Here is an 18,339-nt window from a genome sequence, read left to right on the forward strand (position 1 = left end):
TGGTGGGTTTTTTTTCCCACCATCTGTCTCCCTTGTCTTCTTCTCAGCTTGGATCTGGAGCCATGGCAGTTAAAGGGATGCCAATTCAGAATATTTCTGCAGTGCTGATACAGCCGAACAAGCACAATGCAAATACTGAAAGAGGTTACTTCCCCCTTAATTTCAGGACAATGGACAAACGAAAGGTGCAGTGGTTAAATGTCTGTACTGCAGCCACTCACTCACAAACCACAAGCTTGTGAGTTCTAGACCAGCCAAGGACTCAAGCCCGACTCAGGCTTGCATCCTTCCGAGGTTGCTACAATGAGTACTCATCTTGTTGAAGGCAATTAGCTTACACATTGTAAACCACTTAGGGAGTGCTTAAGTACACTGATAAGTGGTATAGAAATGCACTTGCTATTGCTATTGCTATATAATTTAAATGCAGATTCAGTCAAGGGTTTGTTGCTGGTAAAGTACAATTTTAAGCATTCGTCTTACTCAGAGTTCTGTAACTATATTGCAAACCAACAATGCATTTTAATGAAAATAAGTTCCTCTGAAAATTATGGTTGTATACATAATAAAATACACTATATGGAATATAGTGTACATATGCGACTATAAGTTGACCTCATGTAACTTGAGGGCAGGTTTGGGGGCCAAAGTTATGGGTTTTGATATGACCCGTAGATGAGGATAAAACCTAGATGCATGTAACAAGGGATGTAAAGGACAAAGCAAAGGAAAGCAATGCCAAATGTTTATAAAATTCTGGAAGGCATAACTGTTTCTGCTTACCCTAAAGGCTAGAAGGATAGATGAGAGTACAGAGGATGCTTCTTTTGGGTGCTCTTGGGAAGAACTAAGTTCTCGCCATTCACCACTCTATTCAGAGAAGGGAATACTGCTTTTTATATATGTAGACGAGTTAAAGTACAGTACTTACATTGATCCAGGGTTTGGGAGTCAATTTTTTGACTAAAATTTCTAGACTTATACATGAGTATATACAGTGGCTGTAAATAATCATAGAATCATAGAATAATAGAGTTGGAAGAGACCGCAAGGGCCATCCAGTCCAACCCCCTGCCATGTAGGAAATCTCAATCAAAGCATCCCCAACAGATATCCATCCAGCCTCTGTTTAAAGATCTCCAAGGAAGGAGACTGCACTACACTCCGAGGGAGAGTGTTCCACTGTCAAACAGCCCTTACTGTTAGGAAGTTCTTCCTAATGTTGAGGTGGAATCTCTTTTCCTGTAGCTTGCATCCATTGCTCCGGATCCTGTTCTCTGGAGCAGCAGAAAACAAGCTTGCTCCCTCCTCAATATGAAATCCCTTCAAATATTTAAACAGGGCTATCATATCACCTCTTAACCTTCTTTTCTCCAGGCTGAACATCCCCAGCTCCCTAAGTCGTTCCTCATAGAGCATGGTTTCCAGACTCTTCACCATTTTAGTTGCTCTCCTTTGGACATGCTCCAGTTTCTCCACAAACAAATGTTTCATGTGAAACTATATGAACTGAATTTATATTTACATAAGTATTTGTAGTTTTTATTTTGTCATGTCCTACATTTTTCTTGCATGTCCTACATTTTTGAGAGGCCTTGTCCTCCTTTGCAGTTATGACATCTGGAAGCCTTGTGAGAGCAGCCATGGAAAGCAAATCCAGAGGTAGCTGCGTTGTCCATATAGCAAAGTACAATAATATTCAAACTCCACAAAACAGGAATCCCCAATGGAGTCAAGCAAAAGGCACAAAATACATTTTAAAGCGCCACTGGCTTCTTCATCAGGCACATGATGTTAAAAATCATACGGGGGGGGGAGGAGTATGACAATGTTAGTCACAAGTATCAAACACTGATCAGAATGGCGACTGCACTCAAGAAATGAGAAGATGAGAAATGGGAAGGGCAGCTATGAAAGAACTAGACAAGGTATGCAAGTGAGTAAACTGTGTAAAGATGTACAACTGAGCACTAAAGTTAGAATCACTCAAGCCATTGTATTGCCCATCACCATGTACAGATGAGAGAAGGCAGACAAATGAAGAAGGCCAAGAAGAAGAAAATCAGTTCATTTGACATGTGATGCTAGAGAAGAGTGCTGAGGATATCATGGACAGCCCAAAAGACAAACAAATGGGTCTTAGAACAGACCAAGCCTGAACTCTCCCTGAAAACCAAGATGATTAAATTGAGGCTGTTGTACTTTGGCCTCAACATGAGAAGGCAAGACTCACCAGGAAGGACAGGATAGGAACAGGATAACCCCCATGTGATAATCTCTTCAAATTTTCTGGGTTTGAGTGTCTTATAAAGAGACCAGTGGAGCAGACTGGATGGCCCTTGGGCAGGGGTAGGCAACCCTTTTGAGCCGGGGGCCAAGTTGCTGTCCCTCAGACAACTGGGGGGCCGAAGCCAAAAAATAAATAATTTAAAAAAATTAAAAATTAAATAAATAAATAAACAGGGACAAATGTAGGACAAAATTTTCAAATGGAGGGCACTTTTTAAATAAAAACGGAGGACACGCGAAAAAATTTGCTGATTTTTTAAAAAAGGTTAAGATAAATGCATGTTTCTGAGGCTTCTATAGACAATTGCCCCACCATGGCCCTCGCGTGAGATGCCAAAGGCCCCGGCGGCAATCGGTGGCAGGACCGGGCTGGGGCCGGTCCCAAGGCCTTGCCGGGCCGCATCCGGCCCGCAGGCCACAGGTTGCCTACCCCTGCCCTTGGGGGAGGATGAGCAGCTGTCCTCCCCGCAAAGGAGGACATGGCTCTGCAAAGTGTAGGCCCTTCAAGGAAAAATCCATTCCTTTGAGATGTAATGCTGGAGAAGAGTGCTCAGGATACCATGGACAGCCAAAAAGAACTGCATGCGACAAAAGAACGCTGCAAAATGGAAGAAGAATGAAAGTCCAGTGATTCAAGAATGGCTTTGGGAAAGATATGCCTATGTGCAATCTGATCAATTGATGCAACCCTTGAGGAAAAAAATACTTATTACAAATTTAGTCAAGACTGGGACCCCGCTTATAAAACATTTGAATCAAGAGCAGGGTCCAACTTTCACAGCAGCTCTGAACTGAAGAAAATTGAAACTATAAATTCAGGATGGTATACACACATAAAAATGACATAGAGTCCATTTAAGAAAAAGGAGGAAATAATAATGGTATATTCTGATGAATGAATAAGTGAGTGACACAAAACAGAAGGCACAAAGAGGTTAGGAAGTATTTATGGAGTTTATCACACAGCGGGTGAATTGGTGAAATCCTGTGCAGAAATGCAGTATGCTTTAAATTTTATATTTGTAATTTTAAAAATATTTTTTAAATTTTAATTCTATCATTTTAATTGTTATTTTAATATGTTTTATATGTGTTGTTAGCTGCCTTGTGTCCACTTTGGGAGAAAGGTGGGATATTAAATAAATAAATAAAACGGGATTTTAATATCCGGGTTGTTTGTCAGATGCGTTGGCATGAAAGAGAAATAATGTGAAAACAATCTGATCGGAAACTCCTTTGTACCTTTGGAATTTAGCCGAAGGAAAAAGGAGCTGGTTTTGAAGACTTTGCGTTTGGGTTATTTTACTGTTATTTCTCTTTCACACAAATGATGTCTGAAAAACATCCCACAAATGCAGGGGGGGGGTTCAATTTCAGACGTGGTCTGAAATTTAAGTTTCAGTTTAAATTTAGTTTCTGCATTGGATTTGTCCAGTGTGATAAACTCCTACACGTGTTGAAAGAAAGAAAGATAAACTCCTATGTTGGTTTGTGTTTGTTTTTTGGTTCTGTTAGTGAGGCTGATGTATTTGTTAGGTAGCGTCTGTGATATTTGTTGTAGTGGGATGTTGTCATATGTTGGGGGGGGTGGGGGGTTAACTTCGTTAATAAAATTTATTGTTAAAGGAATTAAAAAGAAGAAAAGAAAGAAAAAAGAAACCAGTTTGAGACCGCTTTAACTGCCCTGGCTCAAGAGCTAGGGACTCCTGGGAAGTAGCTTCCTATGGCCCTAGAGCTTTCTCTGAGAGAGAGAAGGCTCAATGTCTCACAGGACCAAGACAGACCGCAGAAATAATCCAGTTTGAGACCACTTTAACTGCTAGGGAATTCTGGGAACTGCAGTTTGTTGTGGCACCAAAGCTCTATCTGACAGAGAAGGCTCAACGCCTCACAAAACCACAGTTCCCAGGATTCCCTAGCTTTGGAGCCAGGGCAGTTGAAGCGGTCTGAAACTGGATTATTATTTCTGCAGTGTGTTTGGGGGACCGTCTGCCTTCCTGCCTGGCAAGATGGAGAAGGGGTTTCTGTTGTTGTATTTTTTACACTGATTAGCCCTTTTTGGGGGGGGGGGGCTCCTTCCCTCTCTCCCTCCCACCCTCGGAAGTGAGAGCTTGGGAAGCCGTCCCCAGAGCCTTTCCTCCCTTTCGGGGGCTTCAAAAGGTGGAGGGGAGCCCCTCAAGAGGGAGAAGCCCAGCTTCGGCGGCTGCAAGCGAGGGAGGCCTTGGGCGGGCGGCGCCTTTGTGAGCATGTGCGGGAGACTAGCTGGAACTGGTTTGGCCGCCCCACAAGCCCTCCTCCTCCTCCTCCTCCATCATCATCTTCATCCTCATCCTCATCTTCTCCTTCCAGCCTCCGGAGCCGACGCTGAGGAAAAGAGGTGCGCTCCCCTTCCCTCCTTTGGTGCTCCAGGCTTGCGTCCGCACTGGAGCACTAATGCGGGTTGAGCCCGGTTCCGCTGCCATGGCATCCCTGCGATGGAATTCTGGGCCCCCCAACAAGCGGCCATTCAAGAATTCCATCGCAGGGATGCCATGGCAGCGGAACCGGGCTCAACCCGCATTATATTCCCCCAATGCGGATGCAATCCAAGGAAGGCGGGCGGGGCGAACCTAAGGCTTTTTCCTCCCTGATGCTCCTCCCCTTGGAAGTCCATAACTGGAGAGGATCGCCTTGATCCCAACGCTTGGTCACACTCGGTCTCTTTCCCCCAGATCGTCCCTCGGCAGCAGCCAAGCTTCCTTTAACGGTCTGGATCGCCACAGGCCCGGCCCGGCCTCTCTCTCCTCCACCGTCCTCTCTTCTTCCTTCTTTCCTTCCTGACTTTCTCCTCCTCCACCATCCTATCTTTCCCCTTCCTTCCTTCCTTCCTTTCCTTCCTCCCTCCCTTGGTTGTTTCCTCCGCACCTTCAGGGTGTGGATCCCCGGTGTCTCTCGCCCTTCTTCTCCCTCTCCTCTGCTGCCTTCCCTCTCCCTTTCCCTTCTTCCTTTTCTCTTGGTTCCCCTCCACCCTTTTTGGTGCCTCTCATGGCTTTGTGTCTGGAGCTCTTTCAACAATGTGAGTGTCATTTTGGTGGGTTTTCCTTGCCTTGGCTTTCCTTCTGGCATGCAGGGTCTGGATCGAGATCGAAGCGGGGGGGGGGGGGGCTGGGCTGCTGCTGCTGCTGCTTCAGATATCCAGCCCCGTTTGGTTTTGATTCCTTTCCCTCTTTCTCTTTCCAGCCCTTTTTTCCCTTTGGAGTTTGTGAGCCGTCTTTTGAATGCTCCCCTTGTTGCCCATCTGGCTCCCCCCAAAAATCGCTGGCTTTGCTTGAAAATGCCAAAGAAAGAGGTGGGAGGGAGGAGAGAGAGAGAGAGAGAGAAAGCCTTTTGCTATGGCTTGCGTTCCGGATGCTGGATCCGCACGGCGGAAATAATCGGGTTGACACCGCTCGAACTGCCCTGGCTCAATGGTGTGTAAATGCTGAGACTTCGGGTTTGTGCTGGAGGCTCCAGAGCTCTCTGACAGAGAAGCTCACAAAAACTACCCTTCCCAGAATTCCCTAGCCTGGACCCAGGGCAGTTAAAGCGGTGTCAAACTGGATTATTTCTGCAGTGTGGATAGCCCCTGAGTCGGTGGGGGTGGCTGGGGTGGGCAGAGGAAAATCTTAGGTTGCATCCACACTGCAGAAGTTATCCGGTTTGATCCCAGTTTAGCTGCCATGGCTCCATGCTATGGGCTTTGGGGAAGTGTAGTTTGTTGTGGCACCCAAACTACATTTCCCAGAATTCCATAGAATGGAGCCATGGCAGCTAACCTGGGATCAAACTACACTTCCCAGACATCCATAGCATGCAACCATGGCAGTTGAAATGGCATCAAACTGGATTATTTCTGCAGTGAGGAAGCCGGCTTAGTTTTCCACCCGTTTCTCTTTCTTCCTTTTCCCCCCTTTTCTGGCTGATCCAGTGGCACTTTGCGCAGAATCCTGAGCTGGAGTGGCTTGCCTTGGGGGAGAGAGTCCTGCCCTCTTTCCATGCATGGCTCCAGAACCGTTGCCCCTTTGGCTGGTGATATATTTAGGCTGCTCTTGGCATTCCCAATCCTGGCAGGATGTGATCTCATGTAGCCTATATTTACGCTCTGCCCTTGCAAGTGCAAAGCATGGGTGTCTGCCTCTGGTTGTGCTGTCACACACATTTGTGTCCCTTGGGTAATGAAATGACACAGATTGGGGGTTAGGCCACTAGGCTTCCTTGAAGTGCGAGTTTACTGCTTCTGGGTGTTTTTATGGAGTGCCTCCTTATGTGGGCGAGTGGCATTTAAATTTTCTTGCCACAACTTGTGTTGGGATGATCAGAAACTATTATGGTGAAAACAGCTGCTGATGGAAAGAGGAAAGGCCTCCTCCAGGGGTGCAAAGAGGTTGGTTTTAATGGCTAGGTGTTTGTTTTTCAGTTTATACAAATATCTAAAGCTTTCTAAAGGGTGATTTCAGTTTACACCTTTATCTAAAGCAGCAAAATAGTAGGAAAGGTGACACCAAAGTAGATTGTTTTTCCCCTTGTAGAACTGAATACTGGAAATGAAATTATTAGGGAGTTCCCCTCTTCTTAAAGAACCCTCAGCAAACAGAACAAATAACATTGTGGCCTGAAAAGATATAAACCTTGGAAACATTTCCTGTCAGACCACAGTTTCTTTTGCCTTGAAAGAATATGATTTCAGTGTGAAGTCAGTGGCTTTCACAACTGGCACCTGTAGTTATTTGTGGGTTTTTCAGGCTATGTTTTGGAGATGCCAGCCACAGATGCAGGCGAAATGTCAGGAATAAATTCTTCTAGAACATGGCCACAAAGCCCCAAAAAACCCACAAAAAACTTATATGATTTCACCTTGAAGCATGTTGCTGAGAACTCTGTCGAGGAGATTAATAAATTAAAGTGCTGTGACACTTATGATCACATGCAGAATTGGAGTAGGATAGGAGCAAAACATTTGCAGCCCTGGCACACCCTAGCATTTGGTTTTGAAAGGCTGCTTTCTGCTTCCCTCTGTCTGTCACATGCACATGTTTTCCACCCTGCCGGATCAATATTCTCCATGAAAAAAAATGCTCTGGAGGGCACAAACCACTCTAAAATTAAACTGTTTTCCTTTCATATATTTGTAGTAGCATAAAGGAACATCAGATTGCTCAGTGAGGGAAATAAAGGGGCTTGTGTGCCAGGAAAGCTTATATCATAACAAAAGTTAGTCTTTAGGGTGCCCCAAGATTCTGCTGTTTTTGCTGCGACAGAGTAACACAGCCAACCTCCTAGAAAATGCATCCCTTTTAAAAATATATATTCCATCCTTCCATAACTTGGTACTCTTCTAGAGGACAACATTATCTTTTTATTCTTGGCCATTATGCAGTAATGGAAGTTGTATTTTGACACACTGAGAGAGTACTAGTATGAGGAAAGATGCTTTATTTATTTATTGAGAGTATGTATTATTCCAATATAGTCTTGTCATGTAAGCCGCCTTGATCGCTGCAGCAGAAAGGTGGGGGATATAAGAATAAAGTGTATTTAGTATTGTATTCTTCTGGGTGGAAAGTATAATCACTTATTGTTGTTGCCTTCTAGTCAGCTTTTCTCATCCTAAGGGTTTGCTTATGTGATCTATGGCCGCCCTTCCATATCCACACGTTTTTTTATCCACCGATTCAACCATCCATGGTTTGAAAATACTTCAAAAATATAAATTCCTAAAGGCAAACCTTGATTTTGCCTTTTTATATAAGGGACATATGTTACTATGCCATTGCATTTAATGGAACTTGACCATGCACGGATTTTAGTATCCACGGGAGGTCTTGGACCCAAATCTCAGTGGATACCAAGGGCCCACTGTAGTTCCTCCTGACGTCTATAACTGAAGATGTTGCAATGATCCCCCATGTTTATGAGAAGAGTATGCCTTGAGTGTTGCTTCCTTCAAACATACAAATCCTTAATTGGCTAGAATATTTTGTTGCTTAGTAATCCCTGGCCTAGCTTTGTCTCATGAGAAACTCATTGGAGAACTGCTACAGAATTCAGCTGGGCTTTCAGAGCATTCTATGAATATAGACAAAGGTTTCAAAGATACAGCTCACTGAAAAGAGGAAGAAGCCAGGTGGTGAGCCTGGCTGGACTGGCTATTAAGCATTGTGATGGGAGGGCTCTCACGAACAGATGCTTTTGATGGTAGAACAAGGGCCACAATTCTAGAAAGCGCCCTTGCTGCTCTGAAAGGTGCGGACTTGCTCTTTGATGGCACACTGTATGGGAGATTTCTGAAAGACTGACCAGAGGGAGAGTGTTTAATGATGGGCACCTTACTCTGTCCCCTGGTCCTCAAACTGATTTATGTATTCAGAGATCTAGGTCGAAACCTCTCCCTGTAGAATTGGGGTAGGTGGTAATGTATCCCACAGGGCTACAGGTATTGAAAAAGAAATGTGTATAAAATAGGAGTATAACATCTGGTCTACTGAGAGATTGATTGTCCCAATATGTGGTCTGTTTGTGTTGTATTACTTATACTGACATAGTGTTTAATTTTTTTAACATTCAGAACTCTACAATGATTTTTTAAAAGTGAGTGAACTACCTGGGGGGAGTCCCTGGCAAGGGATTCAGGCACCTGATAGTAGAGAAAGAATGAACTCTAGAGCTAAACTGAAAGCTTTGCCAACCTTGTAAACTAAGTGGAGTCAAGCTAAATTAGTATTTGAACAGGGCCAGTACTTAAAAGGCTGTATATTGGTGAGTTCTACTATTTCTGAAACTAAATTGGGACACCAGATTTGTGGCGTCCAGAAGTTTGGGATAGTTTATAATGCTGGTAGCTGATATAAGTCTTGTTTTTATGCTTTGCAGTTCTAATTTGGATGTGTGTTGTTCCATATATTTTTTTTTTAATGTTTTGTGTCTCACAGCTCTAAAACCAGTGGTGCTTTTCTCTGACAGTTGTTTGAGAAATCCGGGAAAAGGTGTAACATAAACTTCTTAAGACACTAGTATAATACTACCATACATTGCATTGTGAGATAGTGTCATGCCTCTTAGAAGGGGAGAAGAATCAGTGTTTGGAGAAGTTGCTCTTTTAGACCACTTCCAGAAGTTCCTAGTCAACATATAACTTTTCCAAACCTTGATAAGACCTATTTCTCAAGGTAAAGGCTCACTCCATGTGTTGAATAGACCAATCATCTGCACAAGATATTATTAATTTACATCAACCGTCCTCAACCCAGCATCCTCTAAATGTGTTAGACTATAACTCTTTTCATACCCAGCCACTGGCCATTCTGGTTGTGAGGGTGGAAGTTGTAGTCCAACAATCTTGAAGGTTCTATCTTGTGGAGACTAAGATAGGGACTCTGTTGTTGTCTGCGTTCAACTTGTGGCAACTCTAAGGTGAACCTTTCATAGGGCTTTCATGGCAAGATCTGTTCACAGGAGGTTTGTCATTCCCTTCCCCTGAGGCTGAGAGCATGTGACTTGCCCAAGGTCACTCAATGGGTTTCATGGTCTTTTTGGCCAAGCTGGGAATTGAACCCTGCATGCTGACACTAGAGGCATTCAAAAGAGACACTATGGCCTGTTACAGACAGGCCAAAATAAAGCTGCTTCGAGTCACTTTGGAGGTATGGTATTCCAATGATGCATGCGTCCTAAGAGTCCAAAAGCCACACCAGAGCCACGCTCCTGTCCTAAGGACTGGAGTGCAGCTTTGGTGTGGCTTTTGGACCCTTAGGACTCATGCATCATTGAAATACCATACCTCCAAAGTGACTCGAAGCAGCTTTATTTTGGCCTGTCTGTAACAGGCCATTATTTCAAAGAGTGCTTCATCCTGCTTTGCTGTGCCTTTCAACTGTAGCTTGGTAATTCTGTATTAGTTTTCATTGAAGAATCTTTCCCACTAACATATACCAAAATAGGAAGCCATGGAGTCTTCTTCTTGGTAAGATATCTTATCCCCCTGTCCTCTCAAGCAAAATATATTGGTTGTTCAGTTGAAATGGAAATATGTATTAGATGTTGTGTTTCCAATCCTGTTTCAACACCAGAACTAACAATCTTATTTCTCCAAAGATAACTGTGGTGACTGACACATAAGATGCAAGATGTAAGGGACTCTTCCTTTTTGCTAGTGAAAGTAACTGGGAGTATGTTTGTCTATAGCAATGGTAGCAATGGTAATGGTTCGACTTTAGCTCCCACAAACCCGGGTAGCATGGGCAATGGTCAATGATTCTGGGAACTAAAGTCCAAAACTTTTATAGTAACAAGGATTGAGGGAAACGCCTATTGATAGTGTTTCCTCTATTTGTCTAAACAGACTTTTGTTTTTAAATACTGTATGGATTATAACAGGATCAGATGCTAAGGCAGCAGATTGAGGGGTGTCAAAAAAGACCAGCTCATTGTTATTTACTTGATTCATCTTATACCTACAGATGACAAGGTAGGGAGACAAGCAAGGAACATAGTTTGTATGATCCCTGGTTCAACTGTCCCTTCCTCTCATCCTCAGAGGATGGCCCTACTTTACAATGCTGTCTGTACTTTACAAGGCTGACAGAAGTATTACACCTGTGTTGGGCAGTATCACTTCAGACCGTGTTGGAGAGACATTGTATGACTGATGCTTCTTCATAGAAAACAAAAAAGAAACTCACCCAACCCAACCTTGCATAGAAAAGATGATGTCAGAGTTAGATCAGTTCCCTTCTCCTGAACATTTTCGATTACTTTCTCCAACAGAACACTGAATATTAGGAGTTCTCCACCCTCGAGTCTGATGTGGTACAGACTAGGCACAGGGTTTGCACCACCCTTGTTGACTGTGAGAATTAAGCCTGAGGAAACTCCTGGGGTTGCAGATGACTAGGAGAGGCCTCTGACTAAATTGCAATTCCTTGACTCAGTCATGAAAGAACTTGCAGCTGTCCTCAGATTGCTAGTGCATCTGTTCATCTCCTTTTACTGTCTCTTCCTTTCCCCACACCCAAACATTCTTTGTTTCATGTGTAAGAGTATAATTGAAAAATACAAGCTATTTTACTGGGTGTATACTTTGCTAGTTTGGGAAGTTTCTTCTGATTATTATAGCTCAGGGTTCCTTTGACTACTCCATTGGACACTCTGAGGACTAAACTGGAGGCTGTGGGAATTATGGGTGTACCTCAATTAATGAAGTCTTATGTATTTCTGGGCATTACTACTTTAATGGAAAATCTGGTACTAGATGTATAATTACAGCGCTATAGAAATAAAGTTTAATAATAATAATAATAATAATAAATAAGATGGAAAGAATAGGGATAGGTTCCTAGTGCACATAAAAGAAGGGCAGGACAGTTCAACATATTTTAGCAAGACTTTTATTCAGAACTCACAATCTGCACCTGTAAAATGAAACCAGCAGGACCAATAAGTCTTGCATAAATAAACAAAAATATTTTGAACCTTATAAAGACCACTAGAAGGCTTCTGCAAAAAAAAAGTCACCCATGTCCAAATGCCTCCACTTTCTTATGCTTGCCATTTTAGTGGCCAAATAAAATTCTATGCTCTCTCTCTTTTTTTTTTTAAACATGCTGGGGATAGGTGATGAGGCAGGTTTATCTACTCTCCCCCTTTCTCTCTGTTTCACTGTCTGTACATGCTCAGGGATTCTGTAGGTAACTGCTGCTTAACTTCACCAGCCATTGGACTGGCTAGAGTAGAATCTTGCTCTTTCCCAGCTCAAGCTTTACCACATTGTTTACTCCAAACTTGCTGCTGCAACCCAACACCAGAAGTGTGTGTTTATCCAGCCCTTCTTTACCATCCACCCAATTCTGCTGCTGCTAAAAGAAACCTCCAGCTGGACATAGACTGAGGAGTTTTAAGGGACTAGGTGGGTGGGGAAAGGCTTTGTAAAAAAGAGCTTCACTATCAGAGCATTTACTAACTCTGGGCCCAACAGACAGGCCAAAATAAAGCTGCTTCAGATCACTTTGGAATGATGCTGTTTAAATTATGCATGTTTCCTAAGAAGCCAGAACCCATGCCAAAGCCATGATCCAGTCCTAAGGACCAGAGCACAGCTTTGTCACAGCTTCTGGCCTCTTAAGATGTGTGTGTCATTTAAACAGCATACCTCCATAGTGACCCAAAGCAGCTTTATTTTGGCCTGTCTGTTTGAGCCCTCAGGTATACATATACATTGTCTCCTGTCTCATCTGGCCCTGATCCAAGTCAGAACCATCATGCTCTGGTGTGGGAGCTTTAAATGCTCCCATCTAGTTTTCAATTCAAAATCCTCTCCACTCTATTGAAGCTATAATGAAAGAAAATCTAATTGGTGCCAAGGGTGTTTCCCTCTTGTTAAACTACCCATTTGTTTTGAAATATGAATCAGATGGGAAAACTCACCCACATGTGATTGTCTTGATCCAGATCAGATCTTTGCAGACTTGCTTTAGTGTGTGGCACTATGTATTCCAGCCCTAAGTGAAGTAATATTCATGGTTCACATTTCATATACAGTAGTCATGCAACAGCCTGTATACCAAGAATTACCTAGTAAAAGGCATTTGTAGATGATAATAATAATAAATTAATAATAATATTTTTTTATTTATATACCGCCCTGTGGCGAACCAATCCGGGCGGTTTACAACATTAAAATAACATACAGCATAAAAACAATATATTTCCCTCCCCCCTTAAAAAGTTATTAAACAACATATCTAATTTAAAACCACAATAACTAGTTAAAATAACAATAAACAAAATAATACCAACCAACAAACCACTGCATGCACTTATTTTTTTTCACATTCTGTGTGTGCAGATGATTCCTGGTCATCAGGCCACTATATATTGTAAAAGGAGGCATTTATGGGGCTATAACAACAGTGCTACAGACATCTTGAAATAACAGTTCACTCATTCCTGTCCTCAGAGGTTACATGTTTGAAGCAAACTACAAAGATATTACTACTGATTTCCCCCCTTCTGTTTTTTGCATCCTTAATAATATCTTAAAATCCCCACCCCCGCCAATCCAGCTCCAAATGGACTGAAGCAGTGTAATTTGATTCAGTGCAGTGCAAATTGCTATGTATGTGCACTGGAGGAATGAAAAATTAAGACAGTGGGTGGCCTTCTGTAATATGCATCCACATTTGGTCATGAAGCTATTCAATGAACTTGCTAGCAGAGCAGTTTTTGACTTTAAAAATGCACCCACTTGCTGGATTTTTTTCCTGTGAAAATAGGATTCCACTTCTACAGTACAGAAAGAAAACTGATCAAAGAGGGTTCTTCAAAGCATGATATTCAGATGATCTAATTTTGATTCTAACATATTTTTGTTTGAGTACAGTATTGCAAATGCTGTCTGCCTAATGGTGATACTGACATGACAGTGATTAGATTTTAAGGGGGAACCATTATGTGTGGTTAATTTCACTTTGTTTAAATGTGTTCTTAAACAGTGTTTGTAAATTTGCTGATTAACGAGGAGACTGGGAATTTTGCCTGATCCATTAATCATTCATTTTTAATGAATGATGGGTACTTGCTCACAGATGAGCAGCATATTAAATAAATCTACAGTCCTCTAAATTGCAGCTTTGGGTATCTGTCAGTGGCCTCTCATGGGGTGAAAGGACATAATATTATAGACACTAAAATGACATAGAATGAAAAATATTTGAGTTGATGAGATCATTTGCTTTTGATCAAGCTGATTTTAAAAAATCAGTGTTTTAATACAGAAATTACAAAGTCTATGCAATTGTAACCAAGAAGATTTCCAAAAGGTGAAGCTGATGTTGTAGCAAGGACACATAGTGATGAAATTTGATACTATGACAATTGGTATAATTGTGTCTGTGTTATAACAAATACAAAAATACTACCAAATTACAATATCTTTTTACATTTCTTAAGAAAAATGTAAAATGCACGGCAAATAACCATAGTGTTTACAGTGAAAGTAGAAAATGTAGTTTTACCCAGTTCCTGGTATGTACACCATTCTTTGAGAATCCCATTAGTTTCAACCTTGTGTGAGATAAAACCATTTATAGCATACCATTTCTTAGTTTGTTAGGTATAGAGGTGGCAAACTTCTCTTTGTTCAAGGAAAAGAGCCTTCCAAATTACCTGTCTCTGGAACCTAGGATGGGAAGGGGAGAAAAATCAGGATTGGTACATTTCTCTATGGGGCCATAGTGGTTGAGATTATGTTGTTGTTGTTGTTGTTGTTATTTTAGTAACGTTCATAAATGTTCTTTAAATTATAATGGAGAAATATAGTAATTCCAATGTATATTTCTAGCTAGGCTGCCCAGCTTGAAGAAATATTTTTGGATAATCAAAAAATCTCTGCAAGTTTTTTAAAGCATGGAAGAAAGGTCTCTCCTTTTTTTGAGCTGGGAGGAAATTTGAAGAATATTGAAAATATGCACTACTTTATTTACAAATGTAAATTCACCTTTTTAATTTTAGGAAGCTAAAATGTATTGTGTATGATTAGATTTTCTCATAAATCTATTGTATTCTAATAAATTATATTTAAAAATATTTTATAGAGACAGTAATTTCAATTTTACTAATCGAATTCACCTTTTCATGTGTATTATAAATTTTGCTGCATGGTAATAGACTCCAAGAAATCCAGTTAAATCTAGCTAGCGCCTTTTAGATTTTATGAGAAACAAAGCAAAGGTCAAAATTGGAAACAGAAGAAACCAACATTATAGTAAAACTTGGAGAGTTATTATGTATTCTGAACTCAGTTTCCACATTTTCATAAAAATACAGAAAGCACTCATATTCAGAATACAAGCTGGGAGGAAATGGGGGGAAATTGACTAGTGATAAATACAAGTATTCATAATGAGATTTCCAAAATCCACACCCAAAAAGCATCCAAAAATGCAGGCAGCTCTGTAGATCCATATCAACAACCCAGTTTTAATTTGTTTTTGTAAAGCTAGTGGATCTTAATTGTCCATCAAAAACTAAGACAGATGATGTCTTTGCCCCTGATAATCAAAAAATGCTGGTGCCCCAATCCTTTAAGGCCTGACTTCTTTACACCACTGTTTCTGACCTTGTGTTTTTATCATCTTTATGGTTTTCCTAGACTGAGACAAGCTTCTCAACCCTTTCATCTGTTGGCTCATATATTGGTGTGAGTTTTCCCCAATATAGAACAGTTTCTTTTACATACCAAAGTAGATGGAAGAATTAGAAGCGTCAGCAGCTGTGTCGTGCCAAAGCTTTTGTCGCTGTGTTACAGGAAGGATATGTTAACAGAATCCCAGACTACCTTCCTGGAATGAAAATCTAAAGATACTTTGTGTTTTTAATACAGTCTATGAAAGTTCCATTCCTAAGAACTAGTCCAAAGTATGCTTAGAAATTATTTTTAAGGAGTAAAAGCCAAGGAGCAATATATATATAATAAAAGCCAGAGAGCAACACATAAACACTTTATCATAAACATTTTATCCATTATTATGAAATAAAATGCGTCATATTCAAATTTTACCCCTCTTTTCAGAAGAAAAAGTCTTAGAAAAGGAAAAGAATACAGTAATATTCCCCACTACACCATTTTTCTGTGCATCTTGTATCCATGGGCTTTCACATCTCTATGCTAGGGAAATTCCCAACCAACCTACAAAGAACTGCCAGTGTCTCCTATCACAGTGACCCACTGGAGTTAAGCAACCACTCATATACTTAAAACTTTTCAGCAAGTTAGGCAAAGAGCAGATATTGTAGCAGCCATAGTAAGTTGTCTTGGGGCGAGGATGCAGAGACTGTCTTGCTATTTCATACTACTGCTGCAATTGTTAATTTTTATGTAATGGCCTCTAAATAATTCAGTGGCTATTATCAAGAGGAATGACCTTAGGAAAATTCCCTTCTGTCCTCCTTCAAGCTAGCTTTCAAGTGTTCCCTCTGAGGCATTGCAGCAGTGAAGGGCTTTGATCTGTGGCATCTCGCTGTGGTCCATGCTGTGAAGGAATTGCTGTACCTATGTCAGTCAAAGTCTCTTGGTTTGTCCTGCTGCTGTTTCTTTGTAGCAGGCAGAGGAGACAAGAACACAGTTACAGTACACTCATTACCCTGCTGGCACTCTCTAGGCTAAGCCTGTCGGTTCTCTTTATGTCACTGAAGAGACACTGAAAGAAGTCAGGGAGGATGGGTTGATTTTTTAAAAATTTATTTATTCATAATGATGAAGAGAAGAGCAAGAGAATACATTTACTTAGCCTATATGGGAAAATAAAACTAAGCATTTTCTGCTATATACACAGTGGACTGAAAAACAAAAGACAAACTTAGAAAGTTCAACAGATTGTAGTGAATATCTATCTTAAATACTGTAAACATGCATGCCCTGGTTTTTTGTAACAAGCAGGAGAGATTGGTTTGTAACTTAATAGAGACTTTGGCCTGTTACAGACTTCAGAAATAAAGCTGCTTCGGATCTCTTTGGAGGTATGCTATTTAAATGATGCATGAGTCCTAAGAGTCTGGAGGTCGCGCCAAAGCCACACTCCATTCCTAAGCACTGGAGTGCAGCTTTGGCGCAGCTTCCGGATTCTTAGGATGCATGCATCATTTAAACAGCATACCTCCAAAGAGACCCGAAGCAGCTTTATTTTGGCAGTCTGTAACAGGCCTTAGTAAATATCTCTTATACAGTATGGTCCCTTTTGCTCTACACGTGTTCAAGACTGTGAAATGTTATTTTTCTATTTGGCTCTCTCTACACATCTGATCTCTGGAGCTAAAAAGGAACACCAACACAACATTTCCCTGCTCCTGGACAGCATTCCAGTGGCCCATATGACACTTTCTGACCAATCAATGTTTTTCACTAAAAATTGTTTCAGTGAGAGGGATTTGAGCATGGGGTTTCTCCATGTGATCCAGGACTTTCTGGACTACCTGCTGTTATGAGTAGGAGTACTGCAGCTCCCATGGTGCTAAGGAAACTTAATCCAACCTAAATACCCAGAAAGCTTTTGAAGTCATATGAGTAGTGCAATGGTAGGGGTGCTTTAGCAGGAAATCCTGCTTGGACTTGATGGCCCATGAGGCCACTTCCAAATCTATGATTTTATGTTTTTCTCCATAAAATCAAAGTTGACAGTCGTCTTCTTAATCAGAGTCATACATATGCCAAATATGTGAAATGAATTTATACCAGGGTTGAGGTATTTACAAGGTATTAAACAGATGTACTAAATTGGGGGGTGGGGTTTGTGGGTGTTATAGAGCCAGCTGGGTATAGTGGTTTGAGTGTTGGACTGTGACTCTGGAAATCAAGGTGTAATTCACCGCTTGGCTATAAAAGCAACTGAGTGACCTTAGGCAAATCACATGTTCTCAGCCTCAGGGGAAGGCAATGGCAAACCTCTGAGCAAATTTTGCTAAGAGAACCCCCATGATAGGGTCACCATAAGTCAAATATGACTTGAAGGCATACAACAATAACAACAACAACAGTGTGGTAAAATATAATGGTTTCAGTGTACAGTGTTAATGTATGCTTTTGCATTTAGAGCCTGTTGCTAAACATGTTATTTCTTTAAAAGGAGAGATGCTTCCTGTAATCAAAATGTGGTAACAAATCAAATTTCAGTTCTTAAAAAAATTAGGCTCCCTTCATCAGGATTTCAAAAACCTATAGGCCAAAATAATATAGACCACCTGCCAGATGGCACACTAAACTCCTATATTACCTGGGAACAATCTACATTGAAGCCATTAGAATTTAAACAGAGATAGGAATAAAGCAGAATGGGATATACTAATAGATCTATGAGAGCTTGCAGCAGGGTCCCTATATCCCAATGATTTCAAAACATCCTACATTGAAAAGGCTACATCCCTATTACTTACCAGAACCATAGCCAAACATATATATTTTACTTACAGTGATGGCCACCTGTAAAGAAGAAAGTGCTGGCAAAGCTTGCACTTTCATGAAAAAAAAACTTTTTAAGAAAAATC

The 18,339-nt window shown here is 41.2% G+C and overlaps 1 protein-coding gene across 7 annotated transcripts in view; it reads left to right on the top strand.

The window, feature by feature from the left end:
• DLGAP4 (DLG associated protein 4) overlaps nt 1-18,339 on the top strand; it is a 524,530-nt gene that overhangs the window by 442,683 nt on the left and 63,508 nt on the right. Inside the window, exons 1-2 of one of the 7 annotated variants that reach the window (XM_042466064.1) lie at nt 4,381-4,666; nt 5,001-5,035. The exons of 4 other annotated variants lie outside the window; for them this stretch is intronic. In XM_042466064.1, the coding sequence (XP_042321998.1) occupies nt 4,536-4,666; nt 5,001-5,035 (166 nt within the window). In that variant the 5' untranslated portion in view covers nt 4,381-4,535. 2 more of the 7 variants (XM_042466062.1, XM_042466063.1) reach the window with 2 other exon arrangements.

This window comes from Sceloporus undulatus, chromosome 4 (assembly GCF_019175285.1).
Source record: "Sceloporus undulatus isolate JIND9_A2432 ecotype Alabama chromosome 4, SceUnd_v1.1, whole genome shotgun sequence".
NCBI lineage: Eukaryota > Metazoa > Chordata > Lepidosauria > Squamata > Phrynosomatidae > Sceloporus > Sceloporus undulatus.